Genomic DNA, 22,597 nt, shown 5'->3' with positions numbered 1-22,597 from the left:
AGTAATACACTGATTTACATGACAACATCTCTCCGATATTGTTTCCATTCAAAACAGTTAAAAGCTTTCATTCAGTTGTCAAAGCTGACTATAGATCAAATAAGGCCACATAAAGTAATGCCAGGTGTGGTAACCGCTCTAAAACTGTGCCTTATTATCTTGTTAAAGGAAGACAAAAGAGGGTGAACGTAGGGACCACAAGTTAGAGAATGCTGTACATGCTTGGGCTGTGGGTAGGTTGGTACAGATGCCACAGTGTTCGCGTGTGATCTCAAAGGCTCACAAGATCATAGAGAGAGTGTTAGGCTGTTAGAGTAGATGAGAGGCTAGGTTAGCATTTGATGAGAGGGATTGAAGAGCCCCAGCCCCCTAAGCAGCAGCAATTATTTTTGCCCGTCTTGATACCTGCGCTCATGGGCACTTCCATGGCCAGGGGCTGCTTGTCTGGGTCAGAACTGCGCTTGCCAGGTTTGTGGGTGAACGTGGGTCGGTGTAGCAGACTCTCAGAGTTTGTGGAATCTGCAGTATAGTCTGTGTTGTTGTTGCATATAGCTGTGGGTTGGAAGATTTTGCTTCGGTATCCCTCGGGGTGGTATGAGGGTACGTTGTTGTCATCTTCTTCATCATCATCGCCGTTTCCGATGACGACCAGCTCGGCCTGGATATTCTCCTCATCTTCCTCCTCTGCTGCGTTCTGGTAGCCCATGAAGATCATTGTCACTGGTTCAGAGTCCAGATCAGGTGGCAAGGTGTTCATGATGTTGAAGAAGGACTCACCACTGTCACTGGTGTAAAATGGTGACTGTCGACTGCTGGGGTTGAATGGAGACTGACGACAGTTGGGGTAGATTGGTGACTGCCTGTCCCAATCTGTCACAGTATTCTCTATCAGCGGTATGGGAGTGCGGCTTTCTCCTGAACTCAGGACTGCGATGATAGCTGGTCTGTTTTTATCTGGGTGTGGGCCTTTTCCACTGCTACCATTGGTTAGGCTCTGGCCAGTTTTGAAACTTTGATGGGGGGGTGATTGAGGCTGCACTAGATGCTTGTCGGCGTGGATGTTTGGAATGTGAGAGGGGGCAGAGCTGGCTACTTCTTCCCTGCTCTGGGCTCCATCTCTGGGCAGAGCTTCTGGAAGCATCTGGAAAGGGCTGGCTTGAGGATGGCGGGTTGTAATGGATGTCCGATGGCCATTGGGCTCACCAGGACTGGGGCTGACGTGTCCCTGCTCAGGCTTCCATGCAGGGGTTGAAGGCCTGCTGGTGTAAGGAGCAGCGTAGACGGGCCTGTGGTACTGGACCTCGGTGGGGACCTTTGCATCCCCAGCCTGGCGCAGGAGCGCCTCCACCTCAACGTTACTCAGTTCGCCCACCCCCACCCCATTCCGGGTCACCTGTCCCTCCGAGCGTAGGGCATAGACAGACTTCTTCCCATCATCGTAGACCTTCACACCTTTCTGTTGGAACTCTTCAGGGGTTAGGGTGGTCATGGACACGACTTGGCTCTCTCCTGTTCTTATGTCCTTCTCTACACTGATCTCCATGGCGAACATAGCTATGGAGAGAGAGAGAGGACATAGGATGGACAACAACTAGAACACAATGTTTATGATTCATAAAACATCCTGAATGTATTTTGAATGTACCACAAATATGTACAGTAGGTTATAACTCCTGTCTGTAAACTGTTTTCATGTAGTTATGTGTTCAATCAATAATCAAAGTATAGATCCTTGACAAATGAAAAAAGCTTTTTATCCAATTTCCGCCATGCTAAAAACATTAAATTACAGGCTTTGAAACCGCCTAATTGGAACAGCAGGTGTCAAGGCCTGATTCAAGCTGAGTCCATGTTCTAGGAATCCAAATGAGTCACCGACAGAGAACGATCATATAAAGGCCCATATCACATAAAAATACTCTGTGATGTACAGGTGAAGTGCTTAATAATTCCAGATATCATCCTGCTTTTTCTGTTTTCGACAGTGCGCAGGTCTCTATTCATTCCATGATCCTGCTTGCTGAGACCTACGGGCCTTTGACATGACGCAATGTTGTGTTAAGCACTATAAAAGAGTGCAGATGGCCACTCATTGTGTGTACACAAATATTCACTCTAAATAACATAGGCCAGATATCGCATACAGAATACTGTATATTGTTTATATACCCTGCTTTGGTTCTTCGCCATCAAGTCCTTCCTGTGGATTTTGTATTTTCCTCAGTGGTCTACTGGTAGGTGTGATGGACCTTTGCATCTGGAAATCTGGCATATTTGGAATCGGTGCGTAAATGTATTGTATCGGGTCTGTAAAGATAACATCCCAGTCAGTTCACAACAGGTCCACCAGAAGATGTTAACATGGAATAAATATAGGAATATAATGTTAGGAAGACGTATTTACCTGCCTGGTACTCGGCATTTAACTCCTGTGTGGAGATACAGGTGTTCACAATCAAAACCGACTGAAAGGATGATGTGAAAATCACAACAAGCCAGGTGAAAAAGGAAGGATGTTAGTGATTAGTGATGATTTCCAAACGTCTCGAGGTTTGTTTCCGCTTAGTGATTAGACACCATATCCAAGGAATCAGAAAACATGCAACTAGAACAGTGGCACCTTCTGCCCTCCATCAATATAATTGCCTTCCATTTCGCATCACCTTTTCCTCTGAAAGCAGACCTTTGCTAACCGCCGCACACCCACACAGTCATTTCACAGTAACCTCTTGGTGGAAAAAAACAACAACTTTAACAGAAATCACTACCTGCATATTCAAATAATATCCTCCATTTCATTGGAATGAAGCCATGCCCCATAGATATAAAGAACATAGACACAGATTATTAGACATTATCCATCACCACATTGCTGTTAGTGTAAGGCTGACGGTGAGAATGATAATCCAAGTACACTGCAAACTCAAGATTCAAGCATTAGGCTTAATACCCAGGAACCCTTGTTGTTCTCCCAAAGAACCAGAATAATGGATATAAATACACGTCCCACATTATAAGCACAAAGTAATGGTCTAATGTTAGTATTAGACGAGCAATACCTTGATGATGTCCTCTGCAGTCCTTTCCACCTCCTTCAGTCTCTTCAGAATCACTTCCTCGTTGGCTGAAATCTGCAGCTCCTGTGTTTCCAGAGCCTCTATTTCCGTCTCCATTCTGTAAAGTGGTTGCAAAACATAGAGCAGCTTAGCAGCCGCAATCAGCCCAAACAGACAGTAATCACTCAGCAAGCAGTGGTATTCATATGGAAATCAGAAAAACAAATTGACATTTGCATGGAAATTACCTTATCCATTGCAACCATAATCATTGGTAGTCGGTCACATGTAAATTAGCATATGCAATAACTATTAACTATGCTTGTTCTTTAATGGAGATAGATTGCTTGATTGAATTTGTGTTTATCAGTATGCGGCTTGGATGTCAATCAAAACAACACTGAATATGTACTGTATTTGGCTCATATCAAATAGAAAAACATGACTATTTTACTTGCATCCAATATTTAAATATTTTACATTCAATCATACTCTCATTAAGGTGAAAATTGATAGGCTGTTTATGTGTTTTTCTAAATGTGGTTGTTTTGGTCAGGGGTCAAAGTCTATTTCTGAACCCTCATCCGGATCCTTGATAGGTTGTTTTGTCCAGGTGATGAGGAGGATTTCTCTCTAGATTGGTTTGCCGCTTTTGTCTGCGTCCCAAATGCCACCCTATTCCCTATATAGTGCACTACTTTTGAATAGTGCCCTACTCTTGACCGGGACGCAAAGGGTGGGAATAGAGTGCCATTTAGGACATAGCTTTATCACACAACTCTGATACTGTCCAGTGAACAGAGCCCATCTCATCACATCACTGCTGGCAGCATGGCAGGACAGACAACAGACGGGTCCCTCCAGTTCACTCATCTCTCTATTAATGTTCTACCATCAGAAAATATAACAGTGCCTCTCTCTGATAGAACATATTATCACTTACAGCTATACTCTGAGAGCTATACTAAAAGCTATATACACTAACACTATAACACTAGAGAGTAACACTCTATACTCTCAAGAAGTTAGTATTGTTATTGCATAATGGTACTATTACTCTCTTAAAGTACTTATTATAGACTGGGTGGTTCGAGCCCTGAATGCTGATTGGCTGAAAGCCATGATATATAGTATACAGTATACCATGGGTATGACCAAACATTTATTTTTTTATGCTCTAATTACATTGGTAACACGTTTCTAATAGCAATAAGGCACCTCGGGGCTTTGTGAAATATGGCCAATATACCACAGATAAGGGCTGTGTTGCAGGCACTCCACATTGCATCGGGCTGAAGAACAGCCCTTAGCCGTGGTATATTGGCCATATACCACACCCCCTCGGGCCTTATTGCTTAAATATATCTGCATTGACTCTGAGGGAGTAATCCTCTCTAAGGGGGTTGGTTTAAGCAGGCAGGGCTATAAGAACAGTAGACAGGTTGTTACGTAACAATGGTTGGGGTGGGAAGACTGTCTGTACGACCGTTGGCTGACACACAAAGCCTCTCACAGGGGTTAAACAGTGGGTTAAGGAGCGCCATCTCTGTATAATCCTTCCAATCGTTTCCCACTCATAGTAGCTCAGGCTAGAAAGGGAAAGCGTTTGAAAATCTCATGTGTTGCCCTTTGACTTAGAAACGTATGCTCTTGACTCACTAACGCGTGAATGTGTGCACTGCACTCAGCCACACACAAGCAAACATGGACGAACGCACAAGCGAACTAGTGCCGAGTGATTTGTGCTTTTTGAGGTCAGTTCAGTTTCGGTTCGGTTTTAAAAAAATAATCACTGTTTTCGATTATTATTATTATTTTTTTTACATTAAATGCATTCTGAAATATGACCTTGGAATTATTTTTGTAGCTTTTTAAAATTGAAATTCCAAAGCCAAATATTTAGAACATTCAATTGCCAAAACATTGTAAACACTCCATTGTCGCTTACCAACACATAATAAAGAAATTAAAAGGACCCCATGATGTAGTGACTACCATCACTCCTTAGCACTTACTTACCATAATTTATTCACATTACTTAAATAAAATATTTTTGTTGTGTATATTATTTATTTTTCATATAAGTACTTTATTATTTAATTTCTTCACATCTCATCTCTTCTGAGGCAGTAGCAGCAAGACTACCAGACAACCATCTAACGCTATCTCTGTGCTCCCCAACGAGCCAAGTTCCTCTTGGCTAGCGAAAAGGTTAGCCCATGATCGTTGGGTTGCCACAGTTGCCCATGCTGCAGAGCTTTCTGACAAAATCACTATTTTAGTAGTTCTTCAAAGTAGATAAGGCATTTTCAAGACTGCTACAACTATCAAAAGCTACCTCACAAACTGTCTCTATCCCTCTTGTCGCTGTGTTGTGTACATTCCTCTCCCATGGCGTACATTTTGTGTGCGGGAAGCTGTTCAACCACACTAAACTGTTGATTCTTGTCACACCCTGATCTGTTTCACCTGTCTTGTGATTGTCTCCACACCCTCCAGGTGTCACTTATTATCCCTGGTGTATATATCCCTGTGTTTCCTGTCTCTCTGTGCCAGTTTGTCATGTATGCTTTTCAGTGGTTTTACCGTACTCCTGGTCCTCCCAGTTTCCCGTACTCCTAGTCCTCCCGGTTTTTGACCCTTGCCTGTTTTCTGGACTCTGTACCTGCCTGCCTGACCTTGAGCCTGCCTGCCACTTTGTACCTCCTGGACTCTGAACTGGTTTTGACAATTTTGCCTGTCTACGACCATTCTCTTGCCTATCCCTTTAGGCTTGTTTAATAAATATCAAGACTCAAACCAGCTGCCTCCCATGTCTGCATCTGAGTCTCGCCTTGTCCCCTTATAGATGCTGGTAGGATTTAATACCAAGATATTTAGCTATCTATATTTTAAGTGGTAAATATCTCATTGCAATAGGCTTCTATTTAAGGCTACAGCTTGGCAGATAAGTTATGGTGGCCTACAAATTTTGTGGAATTAGTCATTATTGTTAGTGACAATTATGGTTGTAAGTAACGTTAGCTATATCTGATATTATAATGGCTCAGTTCAATAGTATATTAAATGACTCTCTCTTTGGGGACACTATTCTGACATCACATTGAAGGAAGATGACCACAATGAAAGAAGTAAGTTTAAATCAGTCACATCAAGTAAACAGAATATGTGATGATATGAATGGGAGATGAAACAACATTTTTCAGAGAACATAATTGTTATGCCCCCCCTGTGTTACATGGATGCCATAATGGATGAACAGTAACATAGTTATGATGACAGAAATGCATAATCTACATACCTAGGAGAGACAGGGAAGAGAGAACAGAGAATCTACCAACTGAGTTTAGGTTAGCTAGTGAGTTATTTTTCATAATGTGAAATCAATTCGACAGACCAGTAGTCATTTAGGACAGGGGCGTGTGTTTTATTTGGACTGGCACACCACCGTATGTTTTCAACAGCACTAACACTGTTACTGTAGAAATTCACAGGTACCTGAAACAACATCTGCCCGAACACTGTTGTTATAGGAATCCACAAGAGAACAAACATGAACTTTCTAAACACTGTTACTATGTGATCAGAGAGAGGGTACTAAATATATTGTAGCACATGATAGGTTTTATCCTCTGGCTGGTCAAAAGTGTTCGTGTGGACAGTTAAATACATTTCAATGCAAAACATGTTTTATGTTATTTAAATTCAAGTACTGCCTCTCAGCGCTGGACAAAACAATTTGGGTGGACATCAATCGGGCTGTGCTGGACCGACCCATGTGGATGGCCTTCGTCCTCATCCCGATCTTTGTTCTGAGGCAGATGGTCTTCAATACAACTCAGAAGATGATCTAGTCCCAGATGGCTGAGACAGACACGGAGCCCAAACAGACTTAAGAACTAAATGAACTTCTTCTTCTGTCTGTAAAATGTAAGTATAGTTTGACCAATGATTGCCAAGAGGACATCATCATGAATCTTGTGGGTGGGAGTAATTCCGTTAGTGTCTCAAATGTATTTTACAAGTGTTTTGATGACATGAAACAGTACATGGAAATTCACTACGTGTGAGAATTGTTGCCTTGGTGGAACATTCTGATGTGAAGGTGCATTGCAGGAGCTGTGAGACGGCAATCGGAAAACCGGAAAGACAAAGACGGTATCTAAAAAATATATATTTGCCTTTGGAAGAGCAAATAAAGAATATGTTGCAGGAACCTGAGATTGTAAACGATCTAAAGCATAGATTTGATAGTTAAAGAGAACCAATCTTCTATAGATAATATATATATATATATATATATATATATGATGGGAAGATGTATAAGGAACTGTCGCCTCTAAATTCTCCCGATAATCTGTCCCTTCAGTTGTGAGTTCCAATTTTTAAATCCTCGTCTTTTTTAGCATTTGACCACATCTTCGTACTGTTAATGAGCTTCCTGTACATCTGAGAACACACGTCCTTCTCTGCGGTTTATGGTTTGGGCCCCAAAAGCCACACATGAACACGTGCTTGAAACATTTTGTTGCTGAATGTATTACTTTGCAAGATCAAGGTGTCAACTGGAAAAATCCTGAAGGATTTTTAAAAAATCCGGAGAGAAAAGCCTCGGTTGCATCACGCTTTGAAGCGGGACAAAGTTAAGGATTCAGGAAAGCTTCCTCTTGCAGTTGTGAATTGGGAAGATTCTCATGTACATGTGTGCCATTGTGGCAGATATTCTGCGAGGCACGTTGTACTCTGTATTTATTATTTTACTGTCAAAGGGATTGTCTAATTCTTTAATTTTAGTCAGTTACACAGCTGCCAGACCTCTTCTTCAAAACTTTAAACAGTTTAATGGGGAATTTGGCTGCTCTTTTTGTCTCCATAAAGGTACTGTAATAGCAAAGGGAAGAGGGCATATCCTTTTGAGGAAAACTGTCAACTCAGAAATCAGTCTTGGAGTAATTTATTTATAGATTTAGCAAAGTAGTCTGGGATAGCTGTAAAAGGAATTTAAGGCCCCAGTATTTTATCTCGGCTTGAACATTTTGACATAATAGTGGGACCTATCCCAGATTATATGCACAATGTGCTATTGGGGATTGCCAGAAGCATGACCCGTTACTGGTTAAACAGAGAAAATCATGAGATGTCATGGTATATACAGTGGGGCAAAAAAGTATTTAGTCAGCCACCAATTGTGCAAGTTCTCCCACTTAAAAAGATGAGAGAGGCCTGTCATTTTCATCATAGGTACACTTCAACTATGACAGACAAAATGAGGGAAAAAAATCCAGAAAATCACATTGTAGGATTTTTAATGAATTTATTTGCAAATTATGGTGGCTTCTTTGGCTGTCCCCATAGAAGAACCCTTTGAATAACCCCTTTTGGTTCCAGACGGTTTTACATGGAACCCAAAAGACTTCTACCTGGAACCGAAAAGGGTTTTACCTGGAACCGAAAAGGGTTCTACCTGGAACCGAAAAGGGTTCTACCTGGAACCAAAAAGTGTTCTACCTGGAACCAAAAAGGGTTCTACCTGGAACCGAAAAGGGTTCTACCTGGAACCGAAAAGGGTTCTCCTATGGTGACAGCCGAATAACCCTTTTGGAACCCTTTTTTTCCTAGAGTGTGCCATAGTCTTCCACTACTTTAAGGAATCAGATTGTTACCTAACTTATTGGTTAAAACTCGCCAAGAGGTTTTACCACGTATTAATAGGTTGAATATTTCCCTATTTAAAACACCCTACAGTGTGCCACAGTTCGTTTTTGATGCGATGTTTCACGTGCTTGACATGATTTCTTTCTATGGAATTTCTCTCAAGTAATTAAACCGATGTCAGTCAATTAGTTGTTTAATAACTGAAAAAAAGTAAGACATTTTGGTTAATCACAGCACTAACACACACACGCACACGCACACGCACGCACGCACGCACGCACGCACACACACACACACACACACACACACACACACACACACACACACACCTCACCATTCATCCCATTCTAAGATGTACCTGTCAATGTTACTCTGCAGTAATAGGGTTTGCTCCTGGTCGCCCTGGGCCTGTAGTTTGGTGGCCTCTTGGTCCTCCTCACTCTGAGGGCTTAGCCCATCCATCAGCCATTGCTCTCGAAGGGCTTTTTTCTATTTGGGGAAACCATCAATAGACTATGTTACACCATGAACTATAGTGTTGTAACTCAACAACTGTTGTGTGTGTCCCCAATGACTGCGTAGATATTTAAATTCCATTCCATTCTTTTTGACTTCAGATAAATGCACATGCACTAGATTTTTAACAATGTACAGTGCATTCGGAAAGTGTTCAGAACCCTTGTCCTTTTCCACATTACATTACAGCCTTATTCTAAAATTGATTTTTTTTAAAGATCTCATCAATCTAAACAAAATACCCCATAATGACAATGCAAAAACAGGTTTTTAGACATTTGTGCAAATGTATAAAAAATTAATTAAATATCATTTTTACGTAAGTATTCAGACCCTTTACTGAGTACTTTGTTGAAGCGCCTTTGGCAGTGATTGCAGCCTCAAGTCCTCTTGGGTATGACGCTACAAGTTTGGCACACTTGTATTTGGGGAGTTTCTCCCATTCTTCTCTGCAAATACTCTCAAGCTCTGTCAGGTTGGATGGGGAATGTTGCTCCACAGGTTTTTTCAGGTCTCTCCAGAAATGCCTGGGTGCTTAGGGTCATTGTCCTGTTGGAAGATGAACCTTCACCCCAGTCTGAGGTCCTGAGTGCTCTGGAGCAGGTTTTCATCAAGTATCTCTCTGTACTTTGCTCCTTTCATCTTTCCATCGATCCTGATTAGTCGGCCAGTCCAGGCCGCTGAAAAACATCCCCACAGCATGATGCTGCCATCACCATGCTTCACCGTAGGGATGGTGCCAGGATTCCTCCAGACGTGGCACTTGGCATTCAGGCCAAAGAGTTCATTTAGGCCAGAGAATCTTCATGGTCTGAGAGTCATTTGGGTGTCTGTTGGCAAACTCTAAGCGGGCTGTCATATGCCTTTTACTGAGGAGTGGCTTCTGTCTGGCTACTCTACCATAAAGGACTGATTGGTGGAGTGCTGCAGAGATGGTTGTCCTTCTGGAAGGTTCTCCCATCTCCACAGAGGAACTCTGGAGCTCTGTCAGAGTGACCATCGGGTTCTTGGTCACCTCCCTGAAAAGGCCCTCCTCCCCTGATTGTTCAGTTTGGCTGGGCAGCTACCTATAGGAAGAGTCTTGGTGGTTCCAAACATTTTCCATTTAAGAATGATGGAGGCCATTACGTTCTTGGGGACCTTCAATGCTGCAAAACATTTTTGGGACCCTTCTCCAGATCTGTGCCTCGACACAATCCTGTCTTGGAGCTCTACAGACAATTCCTTTGACCTCATGGCTTGGTTTTTGCTCTGGCATGCACTGTCAACTGTGGAACCTTATATAGACAGGTGTGTGCCTTTCCAAATCATGCCCAATCAATTGAATTTACCACAGGTGGACTCCAATCCAGTTTCTAGAAACATCTCAATGATTATCAATGGAAACAGGATGCACCTGAGCTCAATTGTGAGTCTCATAGCAAAGGGTCTGAATACTTATGTAAATAAGGTATTTATGTTTATTGTTTTTAATACATTTGCTAAAATTTCTAAAAACCTGTTTTCACTTTGTCATTATGGGGTATTGTGTGTAGATTGATGTGGAAAATTTAAAATAAGGCTGTAACTTAACAAAATGTGGAAAAAGTCAAGGGGTCTGAATACTTTCCGAGTGCACTGTAAATGATAGTTTGTACTAAAACGTACCTTCAAACATTGGAGTTTTAATTTTTCCTCCTCAATTTGTCTCCTTTTTTTTGCGATGTCGTCCTGGACTCTTCTTTTCTCCTGTGAAGACATTCAAGCATGGCTTTGTCAATGGAGAGATTCCACCTGTTTTTGTCGTTTCATAGATTTAAATTAATCTACAGCTAGTCATGGCTATTCCAACCAATGGGAATGCCCCAGCTCCCCACTGTGTCCAATCAAGCAGGGAGGTGCCTGTGACATCATAGCAAGTCAGATACAACCTGTCCACAGTGTCCATCTGCTCAATATAACAGTTTAGCAGTTTCTCTCTATAAATACCCTTTGGGTTGGTTTCCAAGACACAGATTAAGCCTAGTCCCGGACTTAAACACTATTTCAATTGCTCTGTCTAGGAAATCGGCCCTATGCGTATAGGCCTACCCTGTATGGTTGGATTATTAGGTTGACCCAACTGCTGGGTACAGGCTTTGAGTCACTTCGTTGCGATCTATTCTTTAAAAAGAGCAGGGTTGGGTTGTTGATGCTGGGTTATTGGTGCTGGTTTATTGAGATCAGAAGACTAGAGGTGTAGCTTAGTAGGAGCGTGGCTTTCAGAGAGTTATGCTTAGCCACCCGTGAAATGTCATTCCTGTTCATCTGTTCTGTTGTATAGTTTTCACATGTTAAGGGTGAACATTGACATTTTTGTAGCTTCAATGAGGCTTACAGAAGTGTATTAGTTCCCTAAAAGCCTATGCAAATCCCATTGTTGGGATGGATACCACCTTATCACAATAATATTAATATTCTAGAAGATTGTGCAAAATCCCCCAAAAAACACATGTAATTTGCAGTATGTAAACTTAACATGACAAACAGGAATGGAATTTACTCTCACGGGTGGCCAATAAGATCTTTCTGAACTCCACACCTGTCACGACTTCCACCGAAGTCGGCTCCTCTCCTTGTTCGGGCGGCGTTCGGCGCTCGACGTCACCGGCTTTCTAGCCATCGCCGCTCCATTTTTCGTGTGTCCATTTGTTTTGTCTTGTTCCATATACACCTGGTTTTCATTCCCCAATCAATCTACATGTATTTAGTCCTCTGTTCCCCATCATGTCTTTGTGTGTAATTGTTCATTGTTAACGGTGTATGTTCACGCGCAATACTTTTATAGTTTATGTTCCGTGTTTTTGGGCACTTGCATAATTTTTTGTGCCTATTGTTGAACGGAGTAAAAGTGCGCCTTTTTACTCTACTCTGCTCTCCTGCACCTGACTTCGCCTCCCTTACACAGCCATAACAACACCCCTAATAATCCAGGTCTCCTGAAAATAACCTAAGGATTACATTAAAATAGACCCAGCTGCTATGTGAACCAAGCATGAAACAAAAAAATACCCAACTGATGCTTAAATGAACCAATGTTTACTTAATCTCCAAAACCCAACATATTGGGTTATTCAGGAATTCCAACTAGCTCAGTCAAAATAATTCACCGTGTGTTCTGTCAAATATTCATCCAACGCTGTGTTACCAAAAAACACAAATTGGGTTGTTTTTAACCCACCATTTTGGTGTGTGTGTAGAACCACACAATACTTCATACATTAGATCAGAAGATGTAATGCTTATTTTCTAATGGTTGCTAGCATTACCAAAGAGAAATAATGCCTGTCTGTCTTCATTTTTGTAGAAAAGTTATACTGCATAGACATATCTGTCATGTAAAGTGTGGTGGTCAGACATATTGTTGTCTATTAATAGTCCCATGTTTGATCCTTGTATTACTAAGCCCCAGGGAGAATGGATATCCCAGATGAAGTCTAGTCTACTGACAGCTAGCTCTGTGGATGCACAGCTAGAGCGAAGCAAGTTTACTGAAATCAGGGAAGCGTGAAGACAGCCAGACAGGAAAATCAGACGAGGAAAGAGATCAGGTCTATAGATCTCTTAGGCTACATACTGAACTGAAGTGATGAGCTCACTCTCACTTCCTGACACTAAAGTGTTTGACCTTCATTTCTAAAACAAGATATCCTGATGATTTCCTAGCTCTCTTTCACAGCTACTAGATACCGTTGCCGTCCATTCTCATTTGCAGAATCATCACAACACAAATAGCTTTATAAATGCCTCTGACCTATTTAAATGTGTAGCTTTCAGAAACACCACTCTTTCTTTCACATGAATAGAATAATTTGGGTACTGCGACAGCAAAAAAAGGATCAAATGTGTAATGGAACAATAAAGACGTATTGTTTTGTAGCTTTACCGTTATGGCCTGGAGCCGCTCCTTCAACAGGTCGGCCTCCTCCATACTGACCCTGAAACAGAGGGAGGAGCGAGAGCGTTACCTGGAAGTGTATATGAGAGAAATATCATTTGTGAGAGCGCATGTGTGTGCATGTGTCTGTGTGTATGTATTGTTGAGAGAGAGAGAGGGGGGCATAAACAAAGAGAAAGACAGAGAGAGTTAGTAGGCTTGGCCTGGCAGGGTCTGTGACAGAGACAGGAGGCAGTGATGTGATGGTGACAGCAGGCTGGAGAGAACAGGACAGAGTTGGCCTGGAAGTATGTGACAAGAGTGTATCTGCTTGGGCCTGGGTCTGGGGAGGAAGGGAGGGAGTATGTGTGAGGCAGCCTGTGAAGGAGGGTGTGTGTCACCAGGAAGGGTTCGAGGGCTAAGCCCAAACCAAGGCCAACTGGGATAACAGGCATGTCTCTGTGACACGTCACATGGCAGAGTTATCCAGGCGAGGGGTTGGTTTATAAAGGGATGGGGCAGGCAGTTAGGCAGACACACTTGCCTCTCTGGGCTGTGTATGGAATCTGACATAGCGTTACTAGATTTTTTACATGCACCGTGATGTGATCACGGTAAATAACTGCAGATAAAGAGGACATGGCACCCACCATGCAAACAGAGAGAGGAACTGACAGGTTGTACTATGACCTATGAGGATTTTAACTTGACCCCAAGGCTGATGTGCTGTTATGTAGTAAATGAAAGGGGGAAAATATAGCTTTAGTCCATGTGACACTTCAATCTGAATTGAAGTTGGATTGATGATAATAACTTGTAAAGTAAGTATGTTGTGCCGAGACGTGACATCATTGTATGATCAACTATAGCAAGATCCCAGAGTTTTTCTTCACCATGTCACCTGACCAGGAAAAACTTGAGTCATATTTGGTAACCGTTTTATAAAAGCAATAAGGCAATAAGGGTTTAGTCCTAAGGACTAGGCTTAATCTGTGTCTGGGAAACCGGCCCACAGGGTGTTTAAAGAGATAAACTGCAAAAGTGTCATATTGAGCAGCTGTTTCCAGGCACATCTCTTTGCGTCATGTACTACAGCCCCTCCTACCTTATTGCTAAAGTATCCCCCTCAAGATAAAGTGAGCTGTGAGCTCTACCTGCATGCTGTCTCTCGTGAGTCAGCTCAGCTCTGGGTTTATCACATGTGATTTAAGGTTGATCTGTTACTAATTGTGCGGAGTCAGCTAACTCTGTTCCCTCTTCAAATAAACACATCAGGAGGGAGGATATATCTTTCCGCAAGCAGGTCAGGGCAGGACTCCAAGGTTAGGGGGCATTCAAATAACATCCCTGAGCTATGGACCCAGCCAGGATCAGATAGCATGGCTGCCTGACAATATGGCCCATGGAAAGGCAGGGCAGCAGCCTCCAATGACATTGAGTTCCAAACAAACAATGACAGAATAATAAAATATACTAGAAATACATTCATTGACATCCCCCAAAGGGAAGGGATGTTAAAACAATCGTTTAGTGTCCTTGAAGAGATTTAAATAGAATCAACACTGAGTGACTTTCTCACAGGCCAAACATAGCTATTTTATTTCCAGCCATTACTACTGTATAAGAAAACGAGAGCTCATATAGTTATTGTTGTATTATACCTACTATTGCATAATTTGGTAACCATAGGCAATGTTCAATATGACTGTCATAATAAACTGTGCAGAAATTAGAGCTGAACTGGACTGGTTTAGTCTCATGTATACAGAGGAACTGCAAATAGTGTCCCAGTATTCAAAAGGCACATTAGTAGCAAGCTCCCTCTGAAACCACAGAAACTTAAGATAGGAATGACGGGTGCTGAGAGTCGTGTTGAAACCGGGAAAATATGATGTGTGTGATTTATAAGGTGTGTGGAGGCCTTGGCTTAATTTCTATCTCTGTCTGAAGACAGATGGCTAGATGGCCAAGTATCTGGCCAGATATTCTCACAGGCTGAAGGACAGATTTCCTCTCCCACATGTCTATGGCAGGGCTCCATTCATTTAAAACCATTCCTAGATCTATCTATCTATCTATCTATCTATCTATCTATCTATCTATCTATCTATCTATCTATCTATCTATCTATCTATCTATCTATCTATCTATCTATCTATCTATCTATCTATCTATCTATCTATCTATCTATCTATCTATCTATCTATCTATCTATCTATCTATCTATCTATCTATCTATCTATCTATCTATCTATCTATCTATCTATCTATCTATCTATCTATCTATCTATCTATCTATCTATCTATCTATCAGCGCATTTTGTAATTATTTTCTACTATCTATCTATCTATCTATCTATCCTAAATGGATAAGAAAAAAAAATCCTCTTCAGTCTACACACAATACCCCATACTGACAAAACCACTTTAAAAAATGTGGCTAATTTATAGAAAGTAAAAACTAAAATATCACATTTACATAAGTATTCAGACCCTTTACTCAGTACTTTGCTGAAGCACCTTTGGCAGCGATTACAGCCTCGAGTCTTCTTGAGTATGACGCTACAAGCTTGGCACACCTGTATTTGGGGAGTTTCTCCCATTCTTCTCTGCAGATCCTCTCAAGCTCTGACAGGTTAGATTGGGAGCGATGCTGCACAGTTATTTTCAGGTCTCTCTAGAGATGTTCGATTGGGTTCAACTCCGGGCTCAGGCTGGGCCACTCAAGGACATTCAGAGACTTGTCCCAAAGCCACTCCTGCATTGTCTTTGCTGTGTGCATATTGTCTTTGTTCTGTTGGAAGGTGAACCTTTGCCCCAGTCAGAGGTCCTGAGCGCTCTGGAGCAGGTTTTCTTCAAGGATCTCTCTGTACTTTGCTCCGTTCATCTTTGCTTCGATCCTGACTAGTCTCCTAGTCCCTGCTGCTGAAAAACATCCCCACAGCATGATGCTGCCACCACCATGCTTCACCGTAGGGATGGTGCCAGGTTTTCTTCAGATCTGAAGCTTGGCAATCAGAACAAAGTGTTCAATCTTGGTTTCATCAGACCAGAGAATCTTGTTTCTGTTGGTCTGAGAGTCTTTAGGTGCCTTTTGGATGTAATGTTCCTTTAACAGAGGCTTCCGTCTGGCCACTCTACCATAAAGGCCTGATTGGTGGAGTGCTGCAGAGATGGTTGTCCTTCTGGAAGGTTCTCCCATCTCCACAGAGGAACTCTGGAGCTCTGTCAGAGTGACCATCGGGTTATTGGTCACCTCTCTGAAAAGGCCCTTCTCCCCTGATTACTCAGTTTGGCCGGGCAGCCAGCTCTAGGAAGTCTTGGTGGTTCCAAACTTCTTCTATTTAAGAATGATGGAGGCCACTGTGTCCTTGGAGACCTTTAATTCTGCAGAAATGTTTTGGTACACTTCTTCAGATCTGTTCCTCGACACAATCCTGTCTCTGAGCTCTACGGACAACCCCATGGCTTGGCTTTTGCTCTAACATGCACTGCCATCTCAAGGATGATCAATTTAAACAGGATGCACCTGAGCTCAATTTTGAGTCTCATAGCAAGGGTCTCAATACTTATGTAAATAAGGTATTTCTGTTTTTAATTTTTAATACATTTGCCAAAATTTAGAAGAACCTGTTTTCACTTTGTCATTATGGGTTATTGTGTGTAGATTGCTTTTATTTATTTATTTAGAATAAGGCTGTAATTTAACCATATGTGGAAAAAGTCAAGGGGTCTGAATACTTTCTGAAGGCACTCTATCTGTCTGTCTGTCTGTCTGTCTGTCTGTCTGTCTGTCTGTCTGTCTGTCTGTCTGTCTGTCTGTCTGTCTGTCTGTCTGTCTGTCTGTCTGTCTGTCTGTCTGTCTGTCTGTCTGTCTGTCTGTCTGTCTGTCTGTCTGTCAGTCTGCAGTATCCAGCATCCAAAAGTGTCTTATTGTGTAACGTCTGCTTCCAATTCACACCCTCAAACGCATAGATTCACTGAACGCAGCTCACTTTCCAGCTCACACTCTCAAACACCTAGATTCCCTGAACGCAGCTCATGCTCCAGATCCCATCCACCTGAATTCTAATCAACTGTTCACACACCTGTATGTCATTATCACACACTATTTAGTTCAGTTCTTTGCACCCCATGAGCTATTGTTTGTTTTGTCTTTCAGAGCGCCGGTTTTCCTGTGAATGATCTACCTATTGCCTGATCTCCCAGACTACGTTACTAGCCTTTTCCCTGCCGGTACCTTTGCCCTTTTGGACCCCTTGTGTATAACCTTCTACGCCCTGTGTTTGAAACCAGCTCTCTGTCTCCCCTCGTGTTCATTACAGAATACCTCACCAATTACGACAGATGGATTCAGCGCCGATGCGTCTGGCCCGACAGGAGGAACGAATCGATGAACTCTGCAACATCCTTCGCCAGTCCATTCCTGTTTCAGGTCGTCACACCGGAGGCATGTTAAGTGAGCTGCGAAAGGGCCGTCGCTCCACCACTGAGTATGCCCTTGAGTTCCATACCATGGCTGCCCGCAGTTGATATAGTGAACCAGCTCTCTTTACAGTCTACCGGATGGGTCTTAATTGGAAGTTATAGACTGAACTGGACTGCAGGTGAGATTTAATGGATCTAAACCAATACATCCGGATGTCCATATCCATTGGCAAACCTACTGGTGGACCGCAGACCTATACAGTTGCCCATGGCCTGCGAGTCTTCCACGCCTTTCTCTCATCCACCACGGTCCAATAGCCCCGAACCCATGCAACTCGGCTGTGCCCCTCTCACGCCTGCCTAGAGACGCCGGAGGTTACGTAAAAACCTGTGCATCTATTGTGGCAAGAGTAACCACCTACTCAATAGCTGTCCAATTTGTCCTCCACGAAGGGGTGACCACGACTGCTCCACTTCTGCCCGGGTAAGCATCTCTACGTTTTTGAACATTACCTGAAGGCAGTTTGGGATCCCGGCTCTTCTTTCTGCTAATGGGGTCACTCAGTTTGTGGAGGGATTAGTGGACTCTGGGGCTGCAGGAAATTTAATTGATGAACAATTGGCACAACAGTTAAGGGTCAAGCTAATCCCTGTTAATCCTCCCTTTAGGATTAATGCGCTGGATGGACAACCTCTCGGAAACTGATCTTGTGAATCGCATGACCGAAAGTACCACCCTTCAGATTGGCCTCCTTCACTCAGAGGTCATTAAGTTAATGGTGTTGTCTTCACCTAGAGAACCCCTCATCCTTGGTCACCCCTGGCTTAGCCTTCACGACCCTGCCATCTCCTGGTGGCAAGGGGAACTCCTGTCATGGTCTCCCGCTTATTTTAAGAACTGCTTCAGTCTACCCTGTCAAGTCACCTCTATAGAAGGATCGGGGTCTGCCATTCCAACCCACATCCCACCTGTATATGCCCAGTTCCTGAGTGTCTTCAGCAAGAAAAAGGCGTCCATTCTGCCCCCTCATCACCCGGAGGACAGTGTGATCGACCTCCTTCCTGGGGCATCGCCCCCTAAGGGTTGGACCTACCCCTTGTCCATCCCAGAGAATGAGGCTATAGACACCTAAATAGGAGAGGTTCTTGCCAGAAAATGTATCCGTCCATCCACGTCTCCGGCTGCATCCAGTTTCTTTTTTTGTAAAAAAAAAGCATGGTAGTCTCCATCCCTGCTTAGATTACCAACCCCTCAATGGCATTACCATCAAGAATCGCTTCCCTCTTCCTCTGATTCCGGCTGCACTAACAAGTAGGACAGGCTACCATCTACTCCAAACTGGACCTATGTAGTGCTTACAACCTGCTCCGTATCCAAAGTGGGTATGAGTGGAAGATGGCATTCATCACCGCTAGGGGTCACCGTGAATACCTGGTTATGCCCTACGGTCTCACCAATGCTCCCGCAGTCTTCCAGTCTTCATGAATGAAGTTTTCCAGGACATGATCAACCAGTTCTTCATCGTGTATATTGATATCTTGATCTCTCTCACTCCCTTGCGAAGACATGTCCATGTGCAACAGGTCCTCCAACAGCTACAGGACCACCATCTTCATGTCAAGGCTGAGAAGAGCGCCTTTCATGTTACTACGGTAACCTTCCCAGGGTTTGTGCTGACACCAGGAGGGGTCAACATGGACAAAGGCAAAGTCACGGCCGTGCTTAACTGGCCCAAACCTACCACCGTAAAGGAACTACAATGTTTCCTAGGATTCTCCAACTACTACCGCCAGTTCATCCAAAACTGCAGCAGCACAACCACTCCTCTCAGCTCTCACCAGTCAAAAAACCTGTACCCTCCAATGGACTGATACCACCCTTCATGGATTTGAGACCTTGAAATGCCTCTTCATCTCTGCACCCACCCATAGGCAGCCAAATCCTACCCTTCCTTTTGTTCTGGAGGTGAATGCATCCAAGGTCAGCGTGGGAGAGGTTCTCTCTCAGCGGGTCGGGACACCTCCCAAATTACACCCACGTGGCTTCTTTTCAAAAAAACTGTCACCCGATGAGAGGAACTATGATGTTGGGAACCGAGAGCTCCTCGACATTAAGCTGGCTATTGAAGAGTGGCGCCAATGGTTAGAGAGAGCTTGTCACCCATTCCTTGTTCTTACCGACTACCGCAATTTGGAGTACTTAAGAAGTGTTAAGAACTCAACCCCAGACAGGCTCGCTGGGCACTCTTCACCCGATTCAACTTCACCAGCATCTACCTGCCCTGCGAGAAAAATGTGAAGGCTGATTCCTTATCCCGTCTATTTGACGCCCCTTCCTCAACCCAGCTCCCGAGCCCATCCTGCTTGTGTCGTGGGACCCATACAGTGGGAAATCCAAGCAGCTGTCCAAGAGGCCCTACACCATGACCCAGCACCTCCCGACACCCCTGCAGGCAAGACCTGCGTCCGTCAGACCCCAACTAATGCAGTGGTGCCATAACTCGCTCTGGCCATCCCCGAATCACCCGAACCACGGAGTCCCTAACAGCCGACGTCTGAGATGACGTTCTTTCCTGTCCTGTCTGTGCTTGGGCAAAGAGCCCTCGCCAACTACCTAGCGGTAAGCTCGAGCCTTTACCTACACCACACCGACCATGCTCCCACATTGCCATGGATTTCCTCACAGATCTGCCGGACTCTTCAGGCTTCATAACTATTTTAGTTGTAATGGAAGATGTGCCGACTCATCCCCCTTCGCATCTACTAATCCCATGGAAATGGCTGAGTCCATGTTCCAACAGGTGTTTCGTCTGTAAGGGATCACTTCGGATCGGGGACCCCAGTTCGTCTCCAGGGTGTGGCGAGCCTTCTGCGACCGTCTGGGGGTCTCCATCAGCCTATCCTCGGGATACCATCCCCAAACCAATGGGCAGACTGAAAGCCTGAATCAGGAAATAGAGAAGTACCTTCGCCAACACTGCACCCACCAACCACACTAGTGGAGTTGCTATCTAGCCTGGGCTGAATACGCACAGAACTCCCTGGTGCATTCCTCACTCCATCTCACTTCTTTTCAGTGTCCTCGGATACCAACCCCCCATGTTCCCATGGGAGACAGAGCCCAGAACTGTGCCTGCCATCGATGAGTGGTTTCGACAGAGCGAGCAGGTTTGGGAGACTGCAAATCGGCACCTCCATCACACTTCCCTTTCCCCGAAGCGGTTCACTGACCGGTGTCGCTGACCTACTCCACTCTTCCACCCTGGGCAACGGGTGTGGCTCTCTACCCGGGACATCCGGCTTCGTGACCCCTGCAAAAGTTCAGTCCCCAGTTCATTGGTCCCTTCAAAATAACACACCACAACCCTGCCACTTACTGTCTCCAGTTGCCCCGCCATTACCGGATCTCCTTATCCTTCCATGTGTCCCTTCTCAAGCTGGTGAGGTACAGCGCTCTCCATCCTCCTGTGGCGCACCCCCTCCGTTTGACGCCGGCAGTGCATCGGCTTATTCCTTCCGAGCTCTCCTTGACTCCAAGTGCCTGGGTGACATCCACTACCTGGTGGATTGGGACAGGTACGGACCCGAAGAACGGTCCTGGGTCCCCGTCCAGGACATCCTCGACCCAGCCATGATCCTGGCTTTCCAAAGTAACTGTCCTGACCGCCCAGCTCCACGCCCCTGGGGGAGGCCCCTGCTCAGCTTCCTAGGCTGTTAAGAGTGGAGGGGGGGGGGTACTGTAACATCTGCTTCCAACTCACACCCTCAAACACCTAGATCCCATTGAACGCAGCTCACTCTCCAGATCCCAATCACCTGAATTCTAATCACTTGTTCACACACCTGTATGTCATTATCACACACACGTCTTTCAGAGTGCTGGGTTTTCCTGTGAATGATCTACCTGATCTCGCAGACTACTTTACTAGCCTTTTCCCTGTCGGTACTGTTGCCCTTTTGGACCCCCTGTGTATGACCTTCTGCCTGCCCCTGGACCCAGCTACCTGCCTCCTCCTGTGGTCCTTTGCAATAACCACCTGCTGCGCCCTGCGCTTGAAACCAGCTCTCTGTCTCTCCCCTTGTGTTCATTACAGATTGCTATTAAGCTGACCCTTTTTTCGATGCACTATTGCTTAAATGTATTTTCTCTAGGAGTTCAATTCACTATTTTGAAGCATTTTGTGAATGTCAGCATCTACAATTATAGGGAATTTTATCTACATATTCCAGATATGGATTGAAATCCCCAAAATATGAGGTGAAGTGAGGAGTCTCGTCAAATGACCAAGGAAGTTTATTTGTGTGGCAGCGAAGTTAACATTTCAGTTAGCACCTGGATTACTCAAATGTCACTGTGTCCACCTTTATCTGGGCCTTGTCACTATGTCTATGAAATATAATACACCATGATACCACAAGGCTGCAGACTTCATATGCATTCCATACACACATGAACAATGCAGCACGTACTGCCCAGTGTGCCTACATGTATGTGCGAGTGTGTGTGTGTGAGAGTGTTTGGTCCACGCACATGCACGTGTGTGAAAGTGTGTGTATTCTCAACGTAATTATTGCCATGCTCCACACTTAATTGCAGCAACATCAGACACAGACGTTCTGACGCCGACCCCTCTGTAGCCTAATAACTTCCAACATATATCAGGAACAGTTTCTTCTCTATAGCAGGTATTTCATCCATGCTTGGAGGTCTGGAGTATCGCTGTTCTGCCTGATCACTAATTGCACCCACCTGGTGTCCCAGGTCTATTTGCCTGTTCTATAGTATACAACTCATATCTGGACCAGTGTTCGATTGAGTCCATCATGACTTGTTTTCCCTGACCACGTGACCGGACCAGGATCAACTCAGGCCCCAGTATCCAGTGACGGTGTAGTTCTTTCTGCTAATCTGCAGCCCTAGCCTGGGTAGGATATTAGATTGGTAATTAGGTTACCATTAGGCTACCAGATCGGTAACAGCCTAACTAGCTTTCAGATCGATGTCCTGAAAACCAGTCCAGACTAAACATATCCCACAGTGTAAGTG

At 44.1% G+C, this 22,597-nt stretch overlaps 1 protein-coding gene across 2 annotated transcripts in view; it reads right to left on the bottom strand.

The window, feature by feature from the left end:
• palmdb (palmdelphin b) overlaps window positions 1–22,597 on the bottom strand; it is a 37,445-nt gene that overhangs the window by 11,366 nt on the left and 3,482 nt on the right. Inside the window, exons 2-8 of one of the 2 annotated variants that reach the window (XM_024374659.2) lie at window positions 13,132–13,183; window positions 10,875–10,955; window positions 9,070–9,200; window positions 3,060–3,174; window positions 2,405–2,465; window positions 2,170–2,307; window positions 406–1,554 (exon numbers count right to left, since the gene is read on the bottom strand). In XM_024374659.2, the coding sequence (XP_024230427.1) occupies window positions 406–1,554; window positions 2,170–2,307; window positions 2,405–2,465; window positions 3,060–3,174; window positions 9,070–9,200; window positions 10,875–10,955; window positions 13,132–13,176 (1,720 nt within the window). In that variant the 5' untranslated portion in view covers window positions 13,177–13,183. The remainder of the gene's footprint in view (window positions 1–405; window positions 1,555–2,169; window positions 2,308–2,404; window positions 2,466–3,059; window positions 3,175–9,069; window positions 9,201–10,874; window positions 10,956–13,131; window positions 13,184–22,597) is intronic. The other variant, XM_024374656.2, reaches the window with a different exon arrangement.

This window comes from Oncorhynchus tshawytscha, linkage group LG16, assembly GCF_018296145.1.
Source record: "Oncorhynchus tshawytscha isolate Ot180627B linkage group LG16, Otsh_v2.0, whole genome shotgun sequence".
NCBI classification, from domain to species: Eukaryota; Metazoa; Chordata; class Actinopteri; order Salmoniformes; family Salmonidae; genus Oncorhynchus; species Oncorhynchus tshawytscha.
This window is presented reverse-complemented; position numbering and strand designations above follow the sequence as displayed.